At 39.7% G+C, this 18,154-nt stretch overlaps 1 protein-coding gene across 2 annotated transcripts in view; it reads left to right on the top strand.

Annotated features, from left to right (window-relative positions):
* MTHFD1L (methylenetetrahydrofolate dehydrogenase (NADP+ dependent) 1 like) overlaps positions 1 to 18,154 on the top strand; it is a 145,781-nt gene that overhangs the window by 62,259 nt on the left and 65,368 nt on the right. For both annotated transcript variants that reach the window (XM_040059706.2, XM_040059707.2), the window contains 2 exons: positions 15,830 to 15,969; positions 17,696 to 17,737. In XM_040059706.2, coding sequence (XP_039915640.1) covers positions 15,830 to 15,969; positions 17,696 to 17,737 — 182 coding nt within the window. The remainder of the gene's footprint in view (positions 1 to 15,829; positions 15,970 to 17,695; positions 17,738 to 18,154) is intronic.

Genomic DNA, 18,154 nt, shown 5'->3' with positions numbered 1-18,154 from the left:
AGCATGCTGTGCTGGGCACCTTGGTCCTGGTGTGTTTTATCAGGTGACAAGAGGGGAATTATTGCAAACTGTTGCCGACTTAAAAAAAGTTCACTTTCTGTTTCTTTCTTTAGTTGGCGCACTTGATGTAATTGGAAAGAATTTGTAGACGCAGTAAATTTTTATAAGCTAAGTAATTGACTCTTTTTATTGTGTCGGTATTCAGTTGGTTAGAGTAAGCTAATGATGCTAGCTGTTCTAAGTATCTCTTCAGAACATACAAAGTTTTATTTCAAAGGCTATACGTTTTACATACTCTCAGAGCAGATATTGTTTAACAAGTTTATAAAGCACTGTATAAAAATGGTATGTGTTTAATACACTTAAGTGAATAATCTTCAGTAGGTTTTTTTAATGTTATAAGACACTTCAGTCCATTTTTTAGTGTACTCTTTTTCCAAAAAAGGAAATAAAGCCTGAATACTTTGGCTAAACTTCTTTTGGCACCACTAGTAATATGATATTATTACATTTAAATGTCAAGTTCAAGGATTTATTTCTAATATTTTTTTGCTTGATACCATTAGAAGGGGATTCCATGCAGTGACCCTCCAGAAAGCTCTAATTTTTAAGAATCTGCCCAGCATCTTTCTAGCTTGCATTATTTAATCTCTGACTTCTTCACTCTTACTTTCACAAAAAATTTCCAAAGTTTAGTGCGATTTCATTCCAGTATTTGCTATCTGAACAAGGTGGCTGTTCTTGTTAAAGGGTTAAAGTGCGGCTATGGTTTCACAGTACGGGCTGGTTGAGAGCATTATCAGTGTAGGTGTTACTTGCCTACTCTGATCTGTGTGCACTACAAACTAGAAAAGGGATGTTCAGAACTTCACAGTATTTTCTCTGACCCCATTCGTAGTGCAGCTGCTCAGGCAGCTGTGCTGGGCACAACTGTGACAGTGGGGCAGGGGGAGGGAAGGTGATACTGGGTTAGTTGGTATTGCTGTGAGGCTCTTAAAGTCATGGTCTAATAATACAAGTCTCAGTGGTACCACAAACTGGAAAACACGGTACCATTACTGCTAGAGGATCCATGAATCTGTGTCGTTCACTTGTGAGTGGTGGTGCAGTTCACATCCAGGCTGTCCTTTTTATTACTTTCCCCACAACTGCTGAGGTAAAAGTAAATTCTATTTCTTTCACTTGTTGTAAAGTGGGAACAAAAAAAAGAGTCATCTCCTTCTTCATGCTTTTAAAATATTTCTTAGCAAATTTTCTTACCAGTAAGCAGGAAAGTCTTCAGAGACAAAATGTAGTGTGATGTGTTTTTCTTCGCTGGCATGAAGTCAGAGTTCCTGAAAGCTGAGTTTACTTACTGCCTTGTCACAAATAATCTGGGTGCAAATCATGCTTGCTTATAGCTTGCTGCAACTGGAAGTCAGGTTACAATGATTTAAATTACTATTTCTGTTGAAGAAAGTGCTTTAAGCAGTCTTGAAATAATTTATGAAATACTATGTGAAATGAGAATGAAATATTTTCTTATATTTTTGTGTGTTCAGAGTCCTTGAGAAAGTTCTACCTTGTCACTGCAGATTTCTATAATTTTTTTCTTCTGCTCTTTAGCATACATTGCAATATAAAGCTTTTATAAATATGAATATAAAGATTGAGTAGAAGAGAGCTGTCCTGAATGTTTTGGTATGTAAGGAAGCATTCTAGCATTGACTTCAGTGTCATATGTCACTGTATTTCAGAGCTGAATTAATTTGAAATCGTATAAATTATGCAAAGCTGAACTCAAAACTGAAAGTTGGTATTAATCATGAACCATTGAATTATGTCTAACCAGTATTACACTTGGCATAAAAAAATGATGTTTTGTCCAGTCGGGAGAGGTGGTGCTATATTGAAGACAAAAACCTCCTAAATTATGGACTGTCTTCTAGTGAGATTTTACCTTCTTCCCTTAAAAAAAAAAAAAAATCTAAAAAACAAGATGAACATTTACTCTGTCTTTCCTTGCTAGAAAGCATATTTGTAAATGTTTGTTCCCAAATCTGCTGTTTATATCCAGAATTGCAAGGGGCAATTTACAGAAATAAAATAACATGTGATTATAAATCATCAGCCATTTAGCTGAGTTTTTTGCTTTCTCTGACAAGCATATCAAGTGATCTTCAAAAACTGACTTAGCTCCAGCTTGAAACCAGCTAGGATTTTTAACTCTTGCCATGGCCAGTTTGGACTCATTTGTTCTTGTTTTTGCAATACTGTGCTACGGCATAGTCCTCTCTTTCTCAAATGACAATTTTTAACAGTACTGTCTCTAACTTTTCAAGCACACGTTCTCCATACATGACTGTGGTCGACAATACTGCTAGGCTCACAGACTCCTCCCCCATGTTTGCAAGTATGAAGTTCCCAAACTGTAGGTCAGGTTTTTGTCATTTTTCTCCAATGGCAGTAACTCTTTACTAATAGCTTTTATTCTGTTTCTCTTCTTCATAAATCCACAGAAGCTTTTCCCCGTGTGATAAGTTTTCAAGCTTTGCTATTGCCAATAAAATCCATCAGTGTTCCTTAGTCTTTCTGCTGATAAGGTTTAACAAATAGTAAATGGGAGCCCTGGGGCTGATCCTCTCTCCTGTCCCACAGTTCTCGTGTGGTGGCTGCCTGTTCTCCCCTTAATCATGTAGTAATGTTCTTCTAGCCTGGTTAACAGGCTCCTGTGTATTGCTGTAGAAGGTTCTTTTGTTCCTCATCATTGATGGATTGTCATATTTTCATCACTGGAGAAAGCTTTTAATCGGGCATAGCCTCCCTTTGGTAGACAAAGGTTATAGTTTTTACTGATTTCAATTTTTTTTTAAGTTATTCTCTTCCAAAAAACTCTGTTAGAGAACTATCAAGCCTGTAGTCACTCAGACTTCCCCCCATTACTTGAAGATAGGTTTTGATACTTTTCAGGCACAAGGCACCAAAAGAAAAGGAACTTATTTAAGATGTTGATACAAGTGTTGTGGTTTGTATTTTTCTTCTTCTTCCAGGACTTTGAAAACTCTGCTTCACACTTTATTAAGAGCAGTGCATTCAGCTCTTGTGTATTTCAGGAGTTTAATTCCGATTTTAATACATTACCGGAACCTCACATCACTAGCTTCTGTGTTTTAATTTGTGGGTCTGAAGACCTTTGTAATTTGTTTGCATTTCCTTTGCAGGTTCTGACACTTGTTCCCTAGAGTAGCAATTTGCTCTGTCTTCTCCTCTCTTTTAGAGCTTCTGTAATTAATAGTGACATTATCTTCTACTTAAGACGTTAACCCTGTAGGATAGCAAAGCTGTATATTTGACTGCCTTTCCTCCTATTGACCAAAAGTTACCACTGTTTTCAGGCCATGTGTCATGTGAGAGACCAGACATTTAGAGAATTTTGGGTGATTTCAGTATGAAGAAAGAAGTTTTAATGGTTACATGATGGGAAATAATTAGGAGATAGCGTGGCCTTGTCACAGTTATTTTTAATGGGTTTTTTATTGTTTCCAGGTTGATGGATGCCGCTCTGTGCCTCACTAGAAAAGGAATTATATGGTTTTCTCACAGACTAGGAGCTGTGAAGGGGCATTTGTGTGTTGGTTGTGTGCTGAATGAAGTATCACACTGCAGCTGAGCTGGCTGGGTCACAAACAAGCAGAGAGCTGGACAGATGTAGCTTATTTGAGAAATCCAAGTTCTCTTCCCTTCATACAGGTTTTCAGAGTAGAACAGAGATGCAGTGAGATCATGTTTGGGATGGGATTGTACACCTGAGGAACGTGCAGCGATGGTGATGGGGAGGCAGGAAGGGCGGTGTGAGTGCTCCTTCTGGCTGGCTGGTAACTAGAGCTGGCTGGCTCCTGAGGAGTTGGTGCCATGAGGAAACCTGTCCTGTCTCCTCTCTCTGGCCCAGTGAAAGACGAGGAGGCGAAGCTGCCGAGTCCATTGCTTGCCAGCAGCAGCACGCGGTCTCTGATGGAGATGTCCCGGTCTGTCACGTGGCTGTGGCACCGCAGTGCCTGACAGGAGCCATACATCTTATTCCCACCTCCATCCTTGACTGCCTTTATGGCCTTAAGCAAGTAATTTCAGCCTCTGTGCCTGCATATATAATCCCATTCTTCCCGTTGTGTTCTTTCAGTTTATGAGCTTTCTTGGGGGCAAAAACTGTCTCGCCAAAGCGAACGGGGAGATGACAAGCACTGCTATAACAGGAACTCTAAGGTAACCGGGCTTTTGTAGAGCCATGGCAGCTGCCAGTACTTAAACATGCATCAGGAATTTTCTTACAAGCCGACATGGTATTTTAATGTCCTGTATGCTGACCTCTTCTGCAACATGTTAGAGATTAACACAGCTCTTTCCTCTGGCAGTGATATTCATAAGCTAAATGGAGTGTACAACTGTTAAGGGCTATCCATTATTCTCAGTCTCAGGATAGTAACCCAGGGGTAAAAATAGATAGGTAGGATCTGTCATTCATTCAGAAAGTAGAGGCACTGCCCAGTTCCTGATAAATAAAATACCATTCTACTGAGAAGAAACTGATGACATTGCAACTTCTGTTTGTTTTCCCTTCCCTCCCCAAGTTAGCAATCTTACCTAGTTTTAAAACTCCCAACACATAAGAAGCAGTTCCTTTTGTTCTCTTGCTGTCTGCTGGTTGTATTGTTTTTATTTATAAGAAGAAAAGAACCAGGGCTTAAAAAAATTGCAAAGAGTAAAACCTCATGTATGCTAGGAAGTTCTCTTAATTCGTCACTTGGCAAAGGAAATAAAAGCAGGCTCCCCAGCTAACAGCGTTACTTTTGCTTAGGGTTATTTGGCAGAAAATCCATCATCCTCTCTCCATTTGTGAGTATTTCATATTGACTTACACCCTTTAGCAAGGGTCAGCAGGGCAGAGTATGCATAAAGAGTTCAAGTCTTTAAGAATTCAAAGGCTGAATTTTAATTTTAGCGGATGGTTTATTTTTAATATCAGTTGAAAATGTTAGCTCTTTATTAGATTTTTGTTTGGTTGGTTTACTGACCTTTTGATCCTGAAACCTAATGTTCTTTTTATGGACAACTTGTATAAGAATTAGGTTTCTTCAGATGTTTACATCATGTTGGAGAAACCAGTGTTTGCTTTTTATTTTCTGACCCGTTCTGAATCTGCAGGCAGAAGTGCTTTGTTTTCTGAAAGCTTTTATAATTAAAATTGTTAATAATGTACACATACTGAGGGGCAATGTTTGTCTATTTACTTTGTATATTTACTTTCGGAATGGCTGACTTAATTCATCAAGGATCCAGAGAAGTCAATACAAATGTGGAATATGAAAAGGACATAAAGTATTTTTGATTACCATTTTTGATTATGGTAATTGTAGCAGGCAAAGTTTTAATATCATCTAGTAAAAATTTACATTTTGCAGAGTTGATTTTCTGTTTTCTGCTAGTATTCCATAAACTCAGGCACGCTGAGAGCTCTGTTAACAGGTGTTTCAAAAGCTATTGTTTAAAGCTACATTTTCTTATTCATTATCAGAACTCTGATATGTTTTCTTCTCATCCTTTGCTGCCATCTCTATGAGCCCAATTCAAATTATGTGGTTTGGGAAAAAGGTTAAGATTATGTCTTTAGATGTTCCTGGAAGAAAAGTGCAGATGCTAAGGGTTCCAAATATTTTTATTTACAGATTTGAAATACTCTATGATAATGCAAGATAAAGGAAAAATAGTGTGACTTCTCTGAAAATATGCCAACTTTAAATTGTTGTTTTGTTGGGGTTTTTTTAGTTTTCAGGCAACAAACTATATGTGTTATTGTATGCTAGGTATTTTAACAGAAAATAATTACAGAAAAATAGTTATTTCTCATTGAAAACAGAAAGTAGGTTTGTTTACATATCTGATCTTATCACCTAATCAGGTTAGCTTTAAAGAAAAGTTCAAGAATTCATGTCTAGGGATGTAAATTCATTTCTAAACCATTTTTTAACATGTTAATGAGATAATGCTAGGTTATGTATGGCCAGTATGATTTGTTATTGGGAAGAGTGGTATTTTGGCAAATAGCCAAAGTGCTTTTGAAGGTCAGATGTTGAAAATATTTGAAAGTGTTCGAAGGCTGCTCTCTGATTCTATAAAATAATACATTAAAAGAAAAGATTAATATCCAGAATGGTATCTCGGGGACAGTTTAATGCTCTGACCTTGTAATTTAATTTTTGCAGTTTTATAAAACTGCTGTTTGATTAATTTGATTTGATTGAGAGTACAGATTAGATTCTACTACAATAAGAGAAAATGTAGGTTACAGCCTTTTATAAATTTTGGGTGGTCTACCTGTCTTTTATATGGTGGCCCTATTTTTTGGTCCCTTTATCATTGACTTTCTATGCTGACAGCTTTATTGAAGCTGACAATCTCAAGATCTTCAGCTTTGCTACCTGCAGGATTAAGGCACATGCATCTAATGTATTTTCAGCTTGGCACTGGCTGCATGCCCTGAGTGGGAATGAAGCTTCAGGGACAAGCAGATGCTTTACATGCATGAGGACACGGTATCTTTGTGCTGCCTCCATCTACGGCATCTCAAACAGAGCTCCCGAGAGACTGAGTAACAGCTTCATAAATCAAATGTTGCAGGTTCAGCCTTTCCAGAAGCCAATTAGGAATTCAGTGTACGTTTTGGGGTTCTTCATTGCACAAGGAGCAAGAAAGCACAAAAATATTGGGGAGGGCTAAAGCATGATAGAGTAGCTAAGATGACAAGATGATGGGCAATTATGAAGAGAAATTGAAAAAAAAAATTAATAATTTATAATCTGTAGTAAAGAGGGACAACTAATAGCGTAGAAATATTTCAGAAATGGTAATGGGTAGTTTGCAATGGCAGTTCTTTTGCCCTGATTACATGAATTGTGGTTAAGTGAATAAATTCACAATAGGCATTAAAGAATTAGTTTAGCCATGAGCAGTTATGAGGATTTGTTGTATAAATCAGCAGAATTATGGTGTGGTTTGGTTTTGGTTTTGACAGCATTTTTAATTGGGAGTTCCATGTGAGAAGATGGAATTTGTTGGTGTGTGACCTTAGTACCTTCTCTCTCCTCAGTTTGTAATTCTTTCTGTAAGATAAATTACCCATGACATCATATCATTTAACAGACACAATTATTTTCCAGAGCAATTTTAACCGGTTGAGTTCCTTTTCCTTATTGAAAAATTATAGGGAAAACAGCAAATACATATTAATAAGTTTGTCACAGACCATCAATCTTACACTTTGAGTAGGGGTTCAAATACCAGTTTTGTATATATTATTTTAAAATTACAGATGATTACAACCAACCTGCAACAGATATTGGAGAACTTCCATGAAAAACTGCCGTGATTTCCGAAGTGGCTTCTGCTGCATTTCTCCACATATGTGGCTATTGGATGAATTCTGTGCAGCACAGTGGGCTTTACCTGCCTGCTTCCTTCACCCTCCTCTGCTCTTGTGTGGCTTATGCTGCACATTCTCACTACTAGGCATTATTTCCTGTCTCCTAAAATACTGCTAACAGTACCTGGGGCTCTCTGTCTCCGTGAAACGTCTTTCTGTTTGTTGATATCTTAAATTTTGTACGTGTTTAATACATGTATTGCACTCTGTGTAAGATAAATTCCACTCTCACAGAGCTCTCCAGCAAAGTTCTTGGCGTGGGCTTGTAGAGTAATTTACAGCCTTTGCATCAGATGTTTCACTAGGCCATTTTTACATCAAGACAAACTGCTAATGCAGGGGAATAATACTCTTCCTCCTGGGGATCCATAACAGGAGATGCCCTCTTCCATGAGTTTCTAAAAGATGCAGTTGTGCTGTCGAGAATAGTGCTGTTGGTGTCCTCTCCCAGGCCGATAATGAAAGGAAGGCATTCTGTCTCCTAGCAAAGACTTAAATGGGATTAAATAAAACCAGGACCTGTTTGTCCTTCTGGGAGAGGGATGGACTACATGGGTGCACAGAAAAGACAATGCCCAAGTCGTGGGCAAAATCATTATCATAATAAGCGAGTGCTCCCCGGATTTTAGGAGGGCAGAATGGAGAGCGCTTCTCCAAGCACGTGCCTCGGTGCCGGGGCCAGGGCGGTTCTGCTGGGGCGGCTGCCCAGGGCAGATAGCTGCGCGCACGGCGGGGTGGGCTTGCACGGCGGTGATGGATGGCTCCGTGCCCGGCGTGCCTCGGGTGATTGCGCCAGTGACAGGAGCATTGATCATCGTGCTTCAGCGGCCCTTTGGTGTGTGGCATTCGCCGCAGCCTCGGCCGCCGCCGCTCTTCTGCTGTCCGTGCGCAGCTGCTTTTGTTCTGAGATGAGAACGAAGAGCAGAGCGATTTCCTGGGCTCTCCCCCTCTGCCAGCCGTGCCCGTCTGAGGGCACCCACAGCCCGGAATGTGCTGAGAGGTGCTGCTTGAATGGGTTTAGTCTCTGAGATGTGATAGGCTTTGATGGTAACTTGTCTGGCTGCAAAAATTCTGTTTCTCGCTCACTACCTGTATCATCACTCATTGCCAGACTGTATTTCTGGTGCCCTTCAGAAAGTATGTCTTCTTCCAGGGCATATGCTGAAATGGTGGTTTGTCTCAAGAGGAAGATTCTTTGCATCCTTTCTTTCCTTTTTCACAAAACAGTACAATACTGATGCTAAAGCATGGGTTGCTTCATCACCATTTGATGAAATGCTTAGAACTTTCCCAGGCAAGAAATTTTCAGGCTCTCTGCCTGCCCCTTGAAGTTAGTGTTTCCCAGATGCTTGTAACATGAATTCTCAAAGCACGTTCAATGTCCGTTTTCAGTAGCTTTTTTAAGGGGAGTGTAGAAGGACCCAAAACCTGAGAGCTCAACAGAAAGCAGTTTCGCTCTGGTGAAAGGTGTATTGGTGGCAGGAGCTTCAGCCAGCCGGATCTTTTAAAATGGAAGTAAATGAAAGTCTGGTAGTGGGATATGCATTGAGTAACATGGTTTAAGTGTGATGAAATTTATTTTAAGCCCTTAGGGGAATACCGTGGGTACCATAAGTTAATATACTCCTTGCAGAATTGTAGAAGAATGGCCTTAAATGAAGAGCCAGCAGTGCTGCTCTTAATTATTCCTTCCACGCAACTCCAAATATAGAAATGGCGAGGTTTTAATTTTGTAATTACCAGAAGACTAATAATTCTTTTGCCAAAGGCCATGGTGATCTTTAAAAGTATGTAATGTAATTGCCTTATTCCCGTGCCATTAACTGTGCTCCTAACGTGGTCATCTGTCTTACGAGCAAATGTTACTCTGCTACCTCAAAGAAAACGTGCTATGAATGGTGAAAGGATGCAACCTGAAATTCACAGTTCTTTTGTTTGAATTTTCTGGTCAATGTTGTAATAGAAGGAGGCTACAAAAGGAGAGACTGTGTATATTTGGCTAGTGTATTCAGCTATGCATTGCAATTCTTGTCAGGGCCCAACACTTAGCCTAGGAGTTACAGATCTTCACATGAGTGTAGGACACAGGAATTAAGAGACAGTGACTGTAAAACCCAGCAAGGTTAGCAGGGGTATTCAGAGAAACATGTAGCCCATGAAGCCACATTCAGCTCACTTAATTTCTATTAGAATGAATTGTTTGTGGCTTGTAAGACATCTTCTGTTTTTAATCTCTAGTAATAAATCTAAATAATGAGCTTATTGCTATAGTGAGCTGCAAGAAAATGTCAGATTTTACATTTTCAGTATCGGAATATGGTTTGACAAGGTGGCTAGGGAAGAATTAAGTTTTCCAGAGCTGAAATGTATCTTCCTTCTTTCCCTTGCTTCTGCTGCTTGTTTGAACATGTTCAGATACTTGTCTGGTATTACTGCAACTAATTCAAATACAGCCCAGTGGAAAAACTCACAATTTTTTTTTTTTTTTTTCACTGTGGTTTTTTTGTATGTTTTTGCTTTGTGTTTAGCAAATTGCAACAGTTTACCTTCCAATTAAATGAATGCCAAAAAGTCTGGGCAGCAGGGGGAGAGAGCAGGAGAGAAAGGAAGAAGACTTAAGAATGAGCAAGAATTATCCTTTCAACAAGGCAGGGTGCTCATTTGATTCAGCCATGGTGTAAAACCATGCCCTAAATTGGTGGTTTGGAGCAGGAATCACTGCAGTTGCACTTCTGTATATTTTCAAGACGGGGAGGCAAGCAGGGCTGTGGAGATGTATAAAGCATGCTTTCTGTCACACAGTGCTACTCCTGGAGTCCTTTGATTCCCACCCTGAATTTAAAATCCAATATCTGCAGCTTGCATACATAAGCAGGTCTTTAACACCCACAAAAAGGAATTGTATCCTTACTTGTCAGAGGATTGAGATTTAAGGGTTTTCTTCACCTGGCTGGGATAAATAAATGAATTTTCTGTAATTCTTTATTGTCTATAGTCAGGAAATGATCTATATGAGTCCTTGTGCCTTTTGTTTATTGTATGGGATGCTCTTGGAAAGTTAACAGCAATTGATATTAAAAGTGAGTAACTATGAGAGGTTATGAGGTAGCTTTTAGTTTCCAATTTAAAGTTGCTTGGCATTTCAATGGTAAAATTACTTTCTTATGGAAAAGTAAGTGTTTCTGAGGAAAAGATTGAAATAGCTTGTTATGGAGTCCCGAGGGAATCAGCACTTAATTTAAGTGTGTTCCTGGGAGCCAAGTTTCCTACACAGCCCTTGCTGCCAGCAGGCAGTGACTGTTAGCTGAGGCCTGAGACTCAGCCAAAGGAGATAATAAGTCTCCTTTGAAGGAAGGCAGAATGAATTGCCATATCTGCTGGTTCAGTCAAAAACATGGATTGGGTGTCAGCAATCAAAACCCTCCAGTGCCCTGACCTTGGCAGGGCAAATACTGCCCTGGCATCTTTCTTTAGCAAAAGATGGAAAGTACAGATTGCATCCAATTAGCTTATGATCTGTTAAACTTAGGGGCAAATATTTTTCGTATTACCTTTTCTTCTAGACCTCACAACAACGACATAAATTGTTGACAACCATTGCAAAGTATTTTCTTCATGGTGTGGAAAATGTTCAGGCTTAACATTTTTGTGTGTAGTTTTCTGCTGGGCTTCGTGTTCAGCAGTCGTAGCAGTGAGTTCCTGTGTTCCATGACATCTGAGAATGCGTGGAAAGAAAAATGAACAGGAAAACTCCCTCTGTTTGGGGGGGCAGGGAGGGGGAGAAAAAAGTATTTGTTACATTCCAAAATCAGTCATAATAATGGAAGTTCACGTCAAATAATTGCTACAGTCAGAATGGACAAACATCTGGCTTATTCATCCCTAGCTATACTAACAAAAATACGATATCCTGTTAGAGAAATCACTGATCATCCTGGTTTATTTTGGCGATTGTGCACCTTGGTATTTTTCACTTAAAAAAAGAACATATCAGTACTTTATAGCCAGCATATCTCTAGTTCCAGGTTCAGAGTTCATGTGCTTCTGTGACTTTGAGCTCTTCCTTTCCTGAGTTTACCAGCAGACAGCTGCCCCAGAGCAGATATGTTTACATGTGGGGAGTAAATGGCAACTTGCAGCTCAGAGTTTCCATTTCCTTTTACATTGTTCGGGAATCCAGGCTCACAGTTCGTCCTCAAGCTTTGCCTCATGTGTGTGCATCTGACTTGGCCCCTTATAGTACAGATGCTTTATTTTGACATTGATTTGTTGATACAAAGGGCTGACTAGGGAAAAGATGCTTTCACTAGAAATTACCCTCAGTACACATGAAGTTCAATTGTGGGTGAAATTGCTTTTTGAAAAATATTCTAAACATCACTTTCTGTAAGGCTTTTAAGCACTGTATCAGTGTAAGACTAATGTGGAACCACTTCACGCAGCTTTAGCGAGGTAGATGTAGATGTAGATGGAGAAAAATTACGATTTGTATTAAGAATGATGGTGAAAGCTGATAAGCTTTTTAACACATGACACTGTCTATTTAAGCTATTGCCACATGTAGGTGATTCCCAGATGTCCTTGGTAAGGCAGCAATTATGTGAAGGAGGTTGTGATAATTATAAACAAGAAACAAAACCATCAGAGTGATTTGTTCATTCGCCTGATCCCTGAAGTAGAATTCAAGACTCTAGTGAAGAGTTTATTCTGACTTTACACCACTCGACAGACTTATCTCTATTGCCTAATTTCACTCCTATGGGCTTCTCCCCTTTTTTCCCCATACCTAATTTTGAAATTTTGGTTCTTTGCTCTGGAAGAAAGCTATGGTTTATTGACGATTTTGGTAGCAAGAGTGGGTGAAGTAGCTGTCATATAAATGATCTCTAGAAAGACCTGTAGCAATTGTGTGTTGTGTTTTGCCTACTGGCTTTTTGAACCAAAACCCTGCAGTTACTGTGATGTATTAGAATGAACCGCTTTTGGTTGCACTCACATGGATATTTTTTGAGAACAAATTATTTGACCTTATTTGACTATTTTGATGCAGTTTATTTATGATATATATGTAAATTAATCACTAGGTTTGACCTATAGCCCACTCTAATAGTAATGCAGTGGTAGTGCACTGCTGATACATGAAATTTTAATTTTTAATCCTCATTCCAATGTTCTTTATGATGTTTAGGCTCTAAAACTGAAGCACAAAATCAAACAATAGGTTTGCTCTTTAGGTTTTGCACTTTATATGACCACAGAGTGAGAGTCCAGAGAACTGTACTGACTGAAAATTGCACTCAGAAGATAATCTTTTAGCACTTGTCCCAGCTCATCATTGAGTCTTGTCAGTGCAAGGAGATCCAGAAGGCAAAACAAGGCCTGGGACTGTAATAACACGGATCTAGGTCGGTACAGGTTTGCTATGGAGTTGTGTTCTCAGCCTGAAAGTGCAAATACCCATGGTGTTTTCTGTGAGCTTGCTGAAGGCAAATCATTTACCTCTTTACTTTCATTAAAACTGCAGTAGAGCTGTGTTTGTGGCCTGGAAATGAAGGCAAGCGGTTTACACCGTGCTGGTACCTATTACAAACTCCCTACCTGCTTTCAGGGCAGCAGCCCGGGCAGCCGTGATTCACGGAGCTGGGAAACGGTCGCTCGGCAGGGCACGGGATAACCAGGCATCCGGGGGGGTGGAGCTGGAGCTGGGCAAAAAGGTATGGGCAGGTAATAGTGCTTGTGTTGTGAACTTTGCTTCGGCTGAAGTACAGCAGACCACAACTACTAAACTAGATGTTTGTTGCCCAAAATTTATGTGAGTTCACGTTCTCTTCTGCTGACCAACTATGTATGAGAAATTACTATCAAAATAAATGGACCTGCACATTGCTTTAATTTTCTGTTGCTACATTTAAAGTGATTAGCTGTTTTAGCTCATGATCATTAAACGTAGAGTGGTTTAAAACTTCCCATTCATAGTCTGCATTTTTCATTGACGCTTTCATTTGAAAGCAGGAAACAATCTGAAAGTAATTGCATTAAGTGTTTCAGCACAAAGATTTTAAAATATAATAGCTTGGCATGTTAGTCTATCTTCTTACTATTCCTTGGAGGAAATAAAATGGAGTTGCGACTTTCATCCAGGCAGCTTTTCTACTACATCCTGTTTCCTTCCGCACACTGGAGAAAGCACTGACGTTCGTCTCCCTTTCCTCCACTTCCAATGAAAAAATCCCGGTCTCCATGTTGTAGCATTCACTCCCCTGAACTCTGAAACGGTATTTGGGCTGTTGAGGCAAATGTGAATTTTGCCCTCCGTAGCACAGGGAAGATTGCAAAGAACAGAGGAAAAAGCACGGCCCCGGCTGCCTGGACTGCCCGAAGGGTGGCTCGCTGCACGAGCGGTTGCTGTGGAAGGCTGACCTCTCTGCTTTTCTCCCACTGAAATGCAGACTTGGAATCCCCTCTTTCTCAGAGGGAGACTGACCCTTGAAAGGGTTTGGCATGAAATGGATTAACTCCCTGGAAACTTTCTTTGGAAACGTTGGGAGACTGCTATGTATATGTGCTGGCAATCTCTGTAAGAGACAAATTATTTTCCCACCCTCTCAAGCACTTGGTAGTTTATCTGTTGTTTATATTAAAGATTGATCGTGGTTATATATTCCTAATTCAGGGTTCCCATTAATCACCCTATGCCACATAAGAGACTGGAGAAGAAGAATGAGGGTTACTGGAAAGCAGAAATGTGATCCCTGGCTCTGCTTTTAATGTGACTTATCCTGGCATTAGCTTTGCTCCTATGAATTACTGCATTTGTGTAAACATCTTTTTTTTTCTTTCTTTTTTTTTCCCCCCCCATGTTTGGTGTGTCTGTTTTTCTCAGGGCTATTTAGGAAAAGATGATATAGTTATTACAATGATTGAGGAGAACGTTAATCATGACACTTGCCATGTTACTATTTCAAGAGGTCCCCGCTCCCCCCAGCAGGCCCACCCCCTTGTTTGCTACTACTTGCTTCCTCTCCCAGCCCCAGCAGCCATTTCCTCCCTCAGAGCAGATCCAGGCAATTGTTTCAGCCTGTGCAAAATGAAGAAGAGGTGGAAAAGAACCAGTGGGATTAGGACAAATGCTCAAAGGCTGGGACTTCCTAAAGTGCATCGGCTGCCAACAGTGAGATGCTTTCTGCTGTAGCAAGAGAGCAGATCTGTATGTCCTCCTCCTTGACCCTGCTGAAGGCTGCCAGTCCTGAAATGTTCAATCAGCCATTTGTGGTCCCTTCCCCTCCTAAATATGAGAGATAAAACTGCTGGCAAGAGGGAAAGAGAAGGGAATTTATGAGTTTTTACAAGTTGATTTGGGCTATGAGAACATGTTACCAGCCCTGCTTGGAGTCAGGTCCAGAAGCCTCTGGAGCAGGCTGTCTCCCTGCCCTGACTTGTCTGCATAAGAGTCCCTTCACATCTTTGAGAGGTGTGTGTCGAGCCCAGCTCTCTAATGTGTTCTGGTGGGAAATCATTGCATTGGTAAATTTTCAACCAACGGGAGATTTTATCCCTTAAATTTCTTATTTGCCTTGTGCTTGTCTTTGTCTAATATAAAGAAATTACTTGCATTTTAAAAGAAGCAATCAAAATAATTTCTATTCGACAAATCAGAACAAATTCGCTCTGAATAGACTAGTATCATTTAATACAGATGCTCTTTATTTGTAGCTCCACTAAACATAATTTGCCCAGTGTGTCCTAATTCTGCACAGATTTTTCTCTTGTGTCATGTTACATTCATGTCTGACTTCCTTGGTGCAAAATCCCATTATTAAATCTGTTATTTAACAGCATATTGAACACTGAGATGTGGCTGTAACTGTTGGTTTGTGTTTATAACTAAACATCCTCTCCACAAAAGCAAGAGATCACCAAAAGTTCTGCAAACCTAGGAGAATTTAGGTCCATTAACTGTGATAAAAGTACGTCTTTAGTGAAATGAAAGAAGGAAGAATAATACAGGAAAGTCTTCTATCTGAGAATTTGCAATCATTTTACACATAATTGCCCAGAAACAGTGATTTTAGAGGACTAGGGTTTCTTTTAATACTTTGGTTCAAACTAATTTAGATTGCGTGGTTTTTTCCCCCCCATGTAACTACCTTTGATGGCATATTGTACATATAAGAATAAGAGAATTTATTTCTGAGTTGGGAATAGGTTTTTAATCAGACTCAGTAATGTAAATAGACCTCTATTTAAAAGTTCATTCAAAACTGAGTACTGGTGTGTATTTAAGTGCACTGTATGCTGAAGTAGAAATATCCCCCAGTGTTTAACCAAAAGCATGTTTAATGTGTGGTTTTGTTTTGTTTTTTTAATGTTTAACAGTAACTGAAGCTGGCTTTGGTGCTGATATTGGGATGGAGAAATTCTTCAACATCAAATGCAGAGCGTCTGGCTTGGTTCCCAGTGTGGTTGTACTTGTTGCTACAGTGAGGGCTTTGAAGATGCATGGAGGTGGGCCAAATGTAAGTTTTTGCACCTTCCCTGTGCAAAAAAATTGATTTGAAAAATCAAATTGTTGCTAATATTTGGAATAAGTAAAATACCTTGATTTAAGAAATATTTAGGGTAGTCTGTGGGGCAATATTTAGATAACCCTTTTGAGATACCTCATTGTATAGATGTTATCATTAAAGTTAATGCTATCTCTAAAATTAGACCACAAATTAAAGAAGAGGGATGAAAGAACTCCTAAGAAGTACTATATCTTGCAAAGCAAGGGAAGTCTGTTGCATTTAAAAAAAAAAACCTGTAAGAGATAGATTTTTTTTTCCCCTGCCTTTTGAAATAGCATTTGTAAGTGCACTGAAGTCATCACAGGCTGGCAAGTTTGACAGCCAAGGAGGAATGAGACGAGTTCGAGTTGCTGTATGTGAGTGGAAGTAGAGAACATTGTTAGCAAGGGCTTTGAGATTTCTTTCACTCCAGTAATGGGTACCCCTTATGTCCTTTTATTTTGCTCAGATTACTTCTCTCAGAGATGCTGAAGTAAGTGATGAAATTTTTCAAGTGTTTTCCTGGTGTACCAAGAATCACCAGTGTATCATTTTTTGCTGTCTAAGCCACAAAGAGATTTTACAGATTACTGATTGTAGAAACGCTCCCCGAACGTGCAATCAGATCAGACTCTGCTAGCCAAGCAGACAGACACTTAACTCCTAAGAACACTTTCATCTGCCCAGCAGCATGCTGGAGAGTGATGCTGCCAAGGAAACAGTCGCACTGGGTGAAAATACCAGAGCTGTTTCCACAGCCACAAAATTTTAGAATGCATGGTTTCCCTTACAGCTAATCTTCTCTAAGAGTTAAAGCTGAGCTACCTTTTTTCAGTCTTTCAGGTTGATATAATGATATAATTTTCCATCATTTTAGTACACTTCTAATGCATGTTTTCTTTATTTTGAATTATATTTCTCCATCCCTATCCAGGCAAGTATATTTTCACATGTGTTATCACTCAATCTAGCAAAAATAGATTTAAGACATACTTAAATATGTCTTAATAACTGTCTCTATTTCTGTCTCACTTGTGTCCTTAGAAGTTTAAAGGTTTCATTTGTTTACAAAAATGATGCATTCATCACTGAGGCATGTAGAGTACCAGATACTTTTACTGGGAGGTTAACTATAAAAAGGACTCATGCTAGAGACAAAAGTGAGAAGTCTGGTGCCTGGGATTGACGTTACGTGGTCTTTGGAGACTCGGTAGAGTACCCCAGTACCCTCGTGATGCACTTTGCACGTATACCTTTGTGCTCTCCAACAAAAGACTTGCATGCAGTTCAATGCCATGGGCAGTAATTAAAGGACATCAAAGATGATGTTCTTCCGTGTCACTGTTATTTCTTCAGCTGCTGGAAGCTGCTGCCTATTGTCTTTGCACTGCTGGTGTGCTGTAACAACATGTTACAGAATGAGATCCAGCTGCCTCCCCCAGTAGGCTTTTGCAACTGATTGCTGAGGCACTACCTGAGTCTTGCTACCCAAATGCAATAGGAAGTGTTGCTATTGTTTGTGTGCTGGTGCAGTGTGGAATAAAGCACAAGCTGCAGTCAGGCTGTGACGCTGTGTGCACTGGTATGGGTTAAATGGCAGTACAGAGCGCAAGCAAAAGTGCACTTCAGACCCTTTAGGGTTATGACAAGGTTCGATCTGTGATGACTTTGATTGTTTATTATTACCCGATCCCAGGTAACTGCTGGTGCCCCCTTGAAGAAAGAATACACAGAAGAGGTAAGAGGAACTGTTACAAACCTTTAAAGAGGTTTTTGTATAAAGGAACAAAATAATATGGTGTACAGAGAATCAGAACTTTTCCTTGCTCTGGCTGGACAGTGTGCCTGGACTCAGGTTTGACAATAGCATGCTCTAATGCTGACATTCAGTGAACATCTCTAACGGGCGTTGCCAGCAAGTGAAACCACCTCATCTTCTCTCAGCCCCTTTGTGTTACCCCTCTTAGATGTATGATGTGTGTGACTGCGTGATGGGTTGGAATAAGGAACTGAAATAGCTGAAAAATCTTTTTCCATAGCTTTTCCTGGACCACTAAGATTTCAGACTGATCAACATACAGGCATTTATAGAAGCACAAGAGCAGAGTGGTGTCAAAGACACTCCCTGAAATTCATGATAGCATAACCTTATCAT

This window comes from Hirundo rustica, chromosome 3 (genome assembly GCF_015227805.2).
Source record: "Hirundo rustica isolate bHirRus1 chromosome 3, bHirRus1.pri.v3, whole genome shotgun sequence".
In the NCBI taxonomy this organism is placed as follows: Eukaryota; Metazoa; Chordata; class Aves; order Passeriformes; family Hirundinidae; genus Hirundo; species Hirundo rustica.
This window is presented reverse-complemented; position numbering and strand designations above follow the sequence as displayed.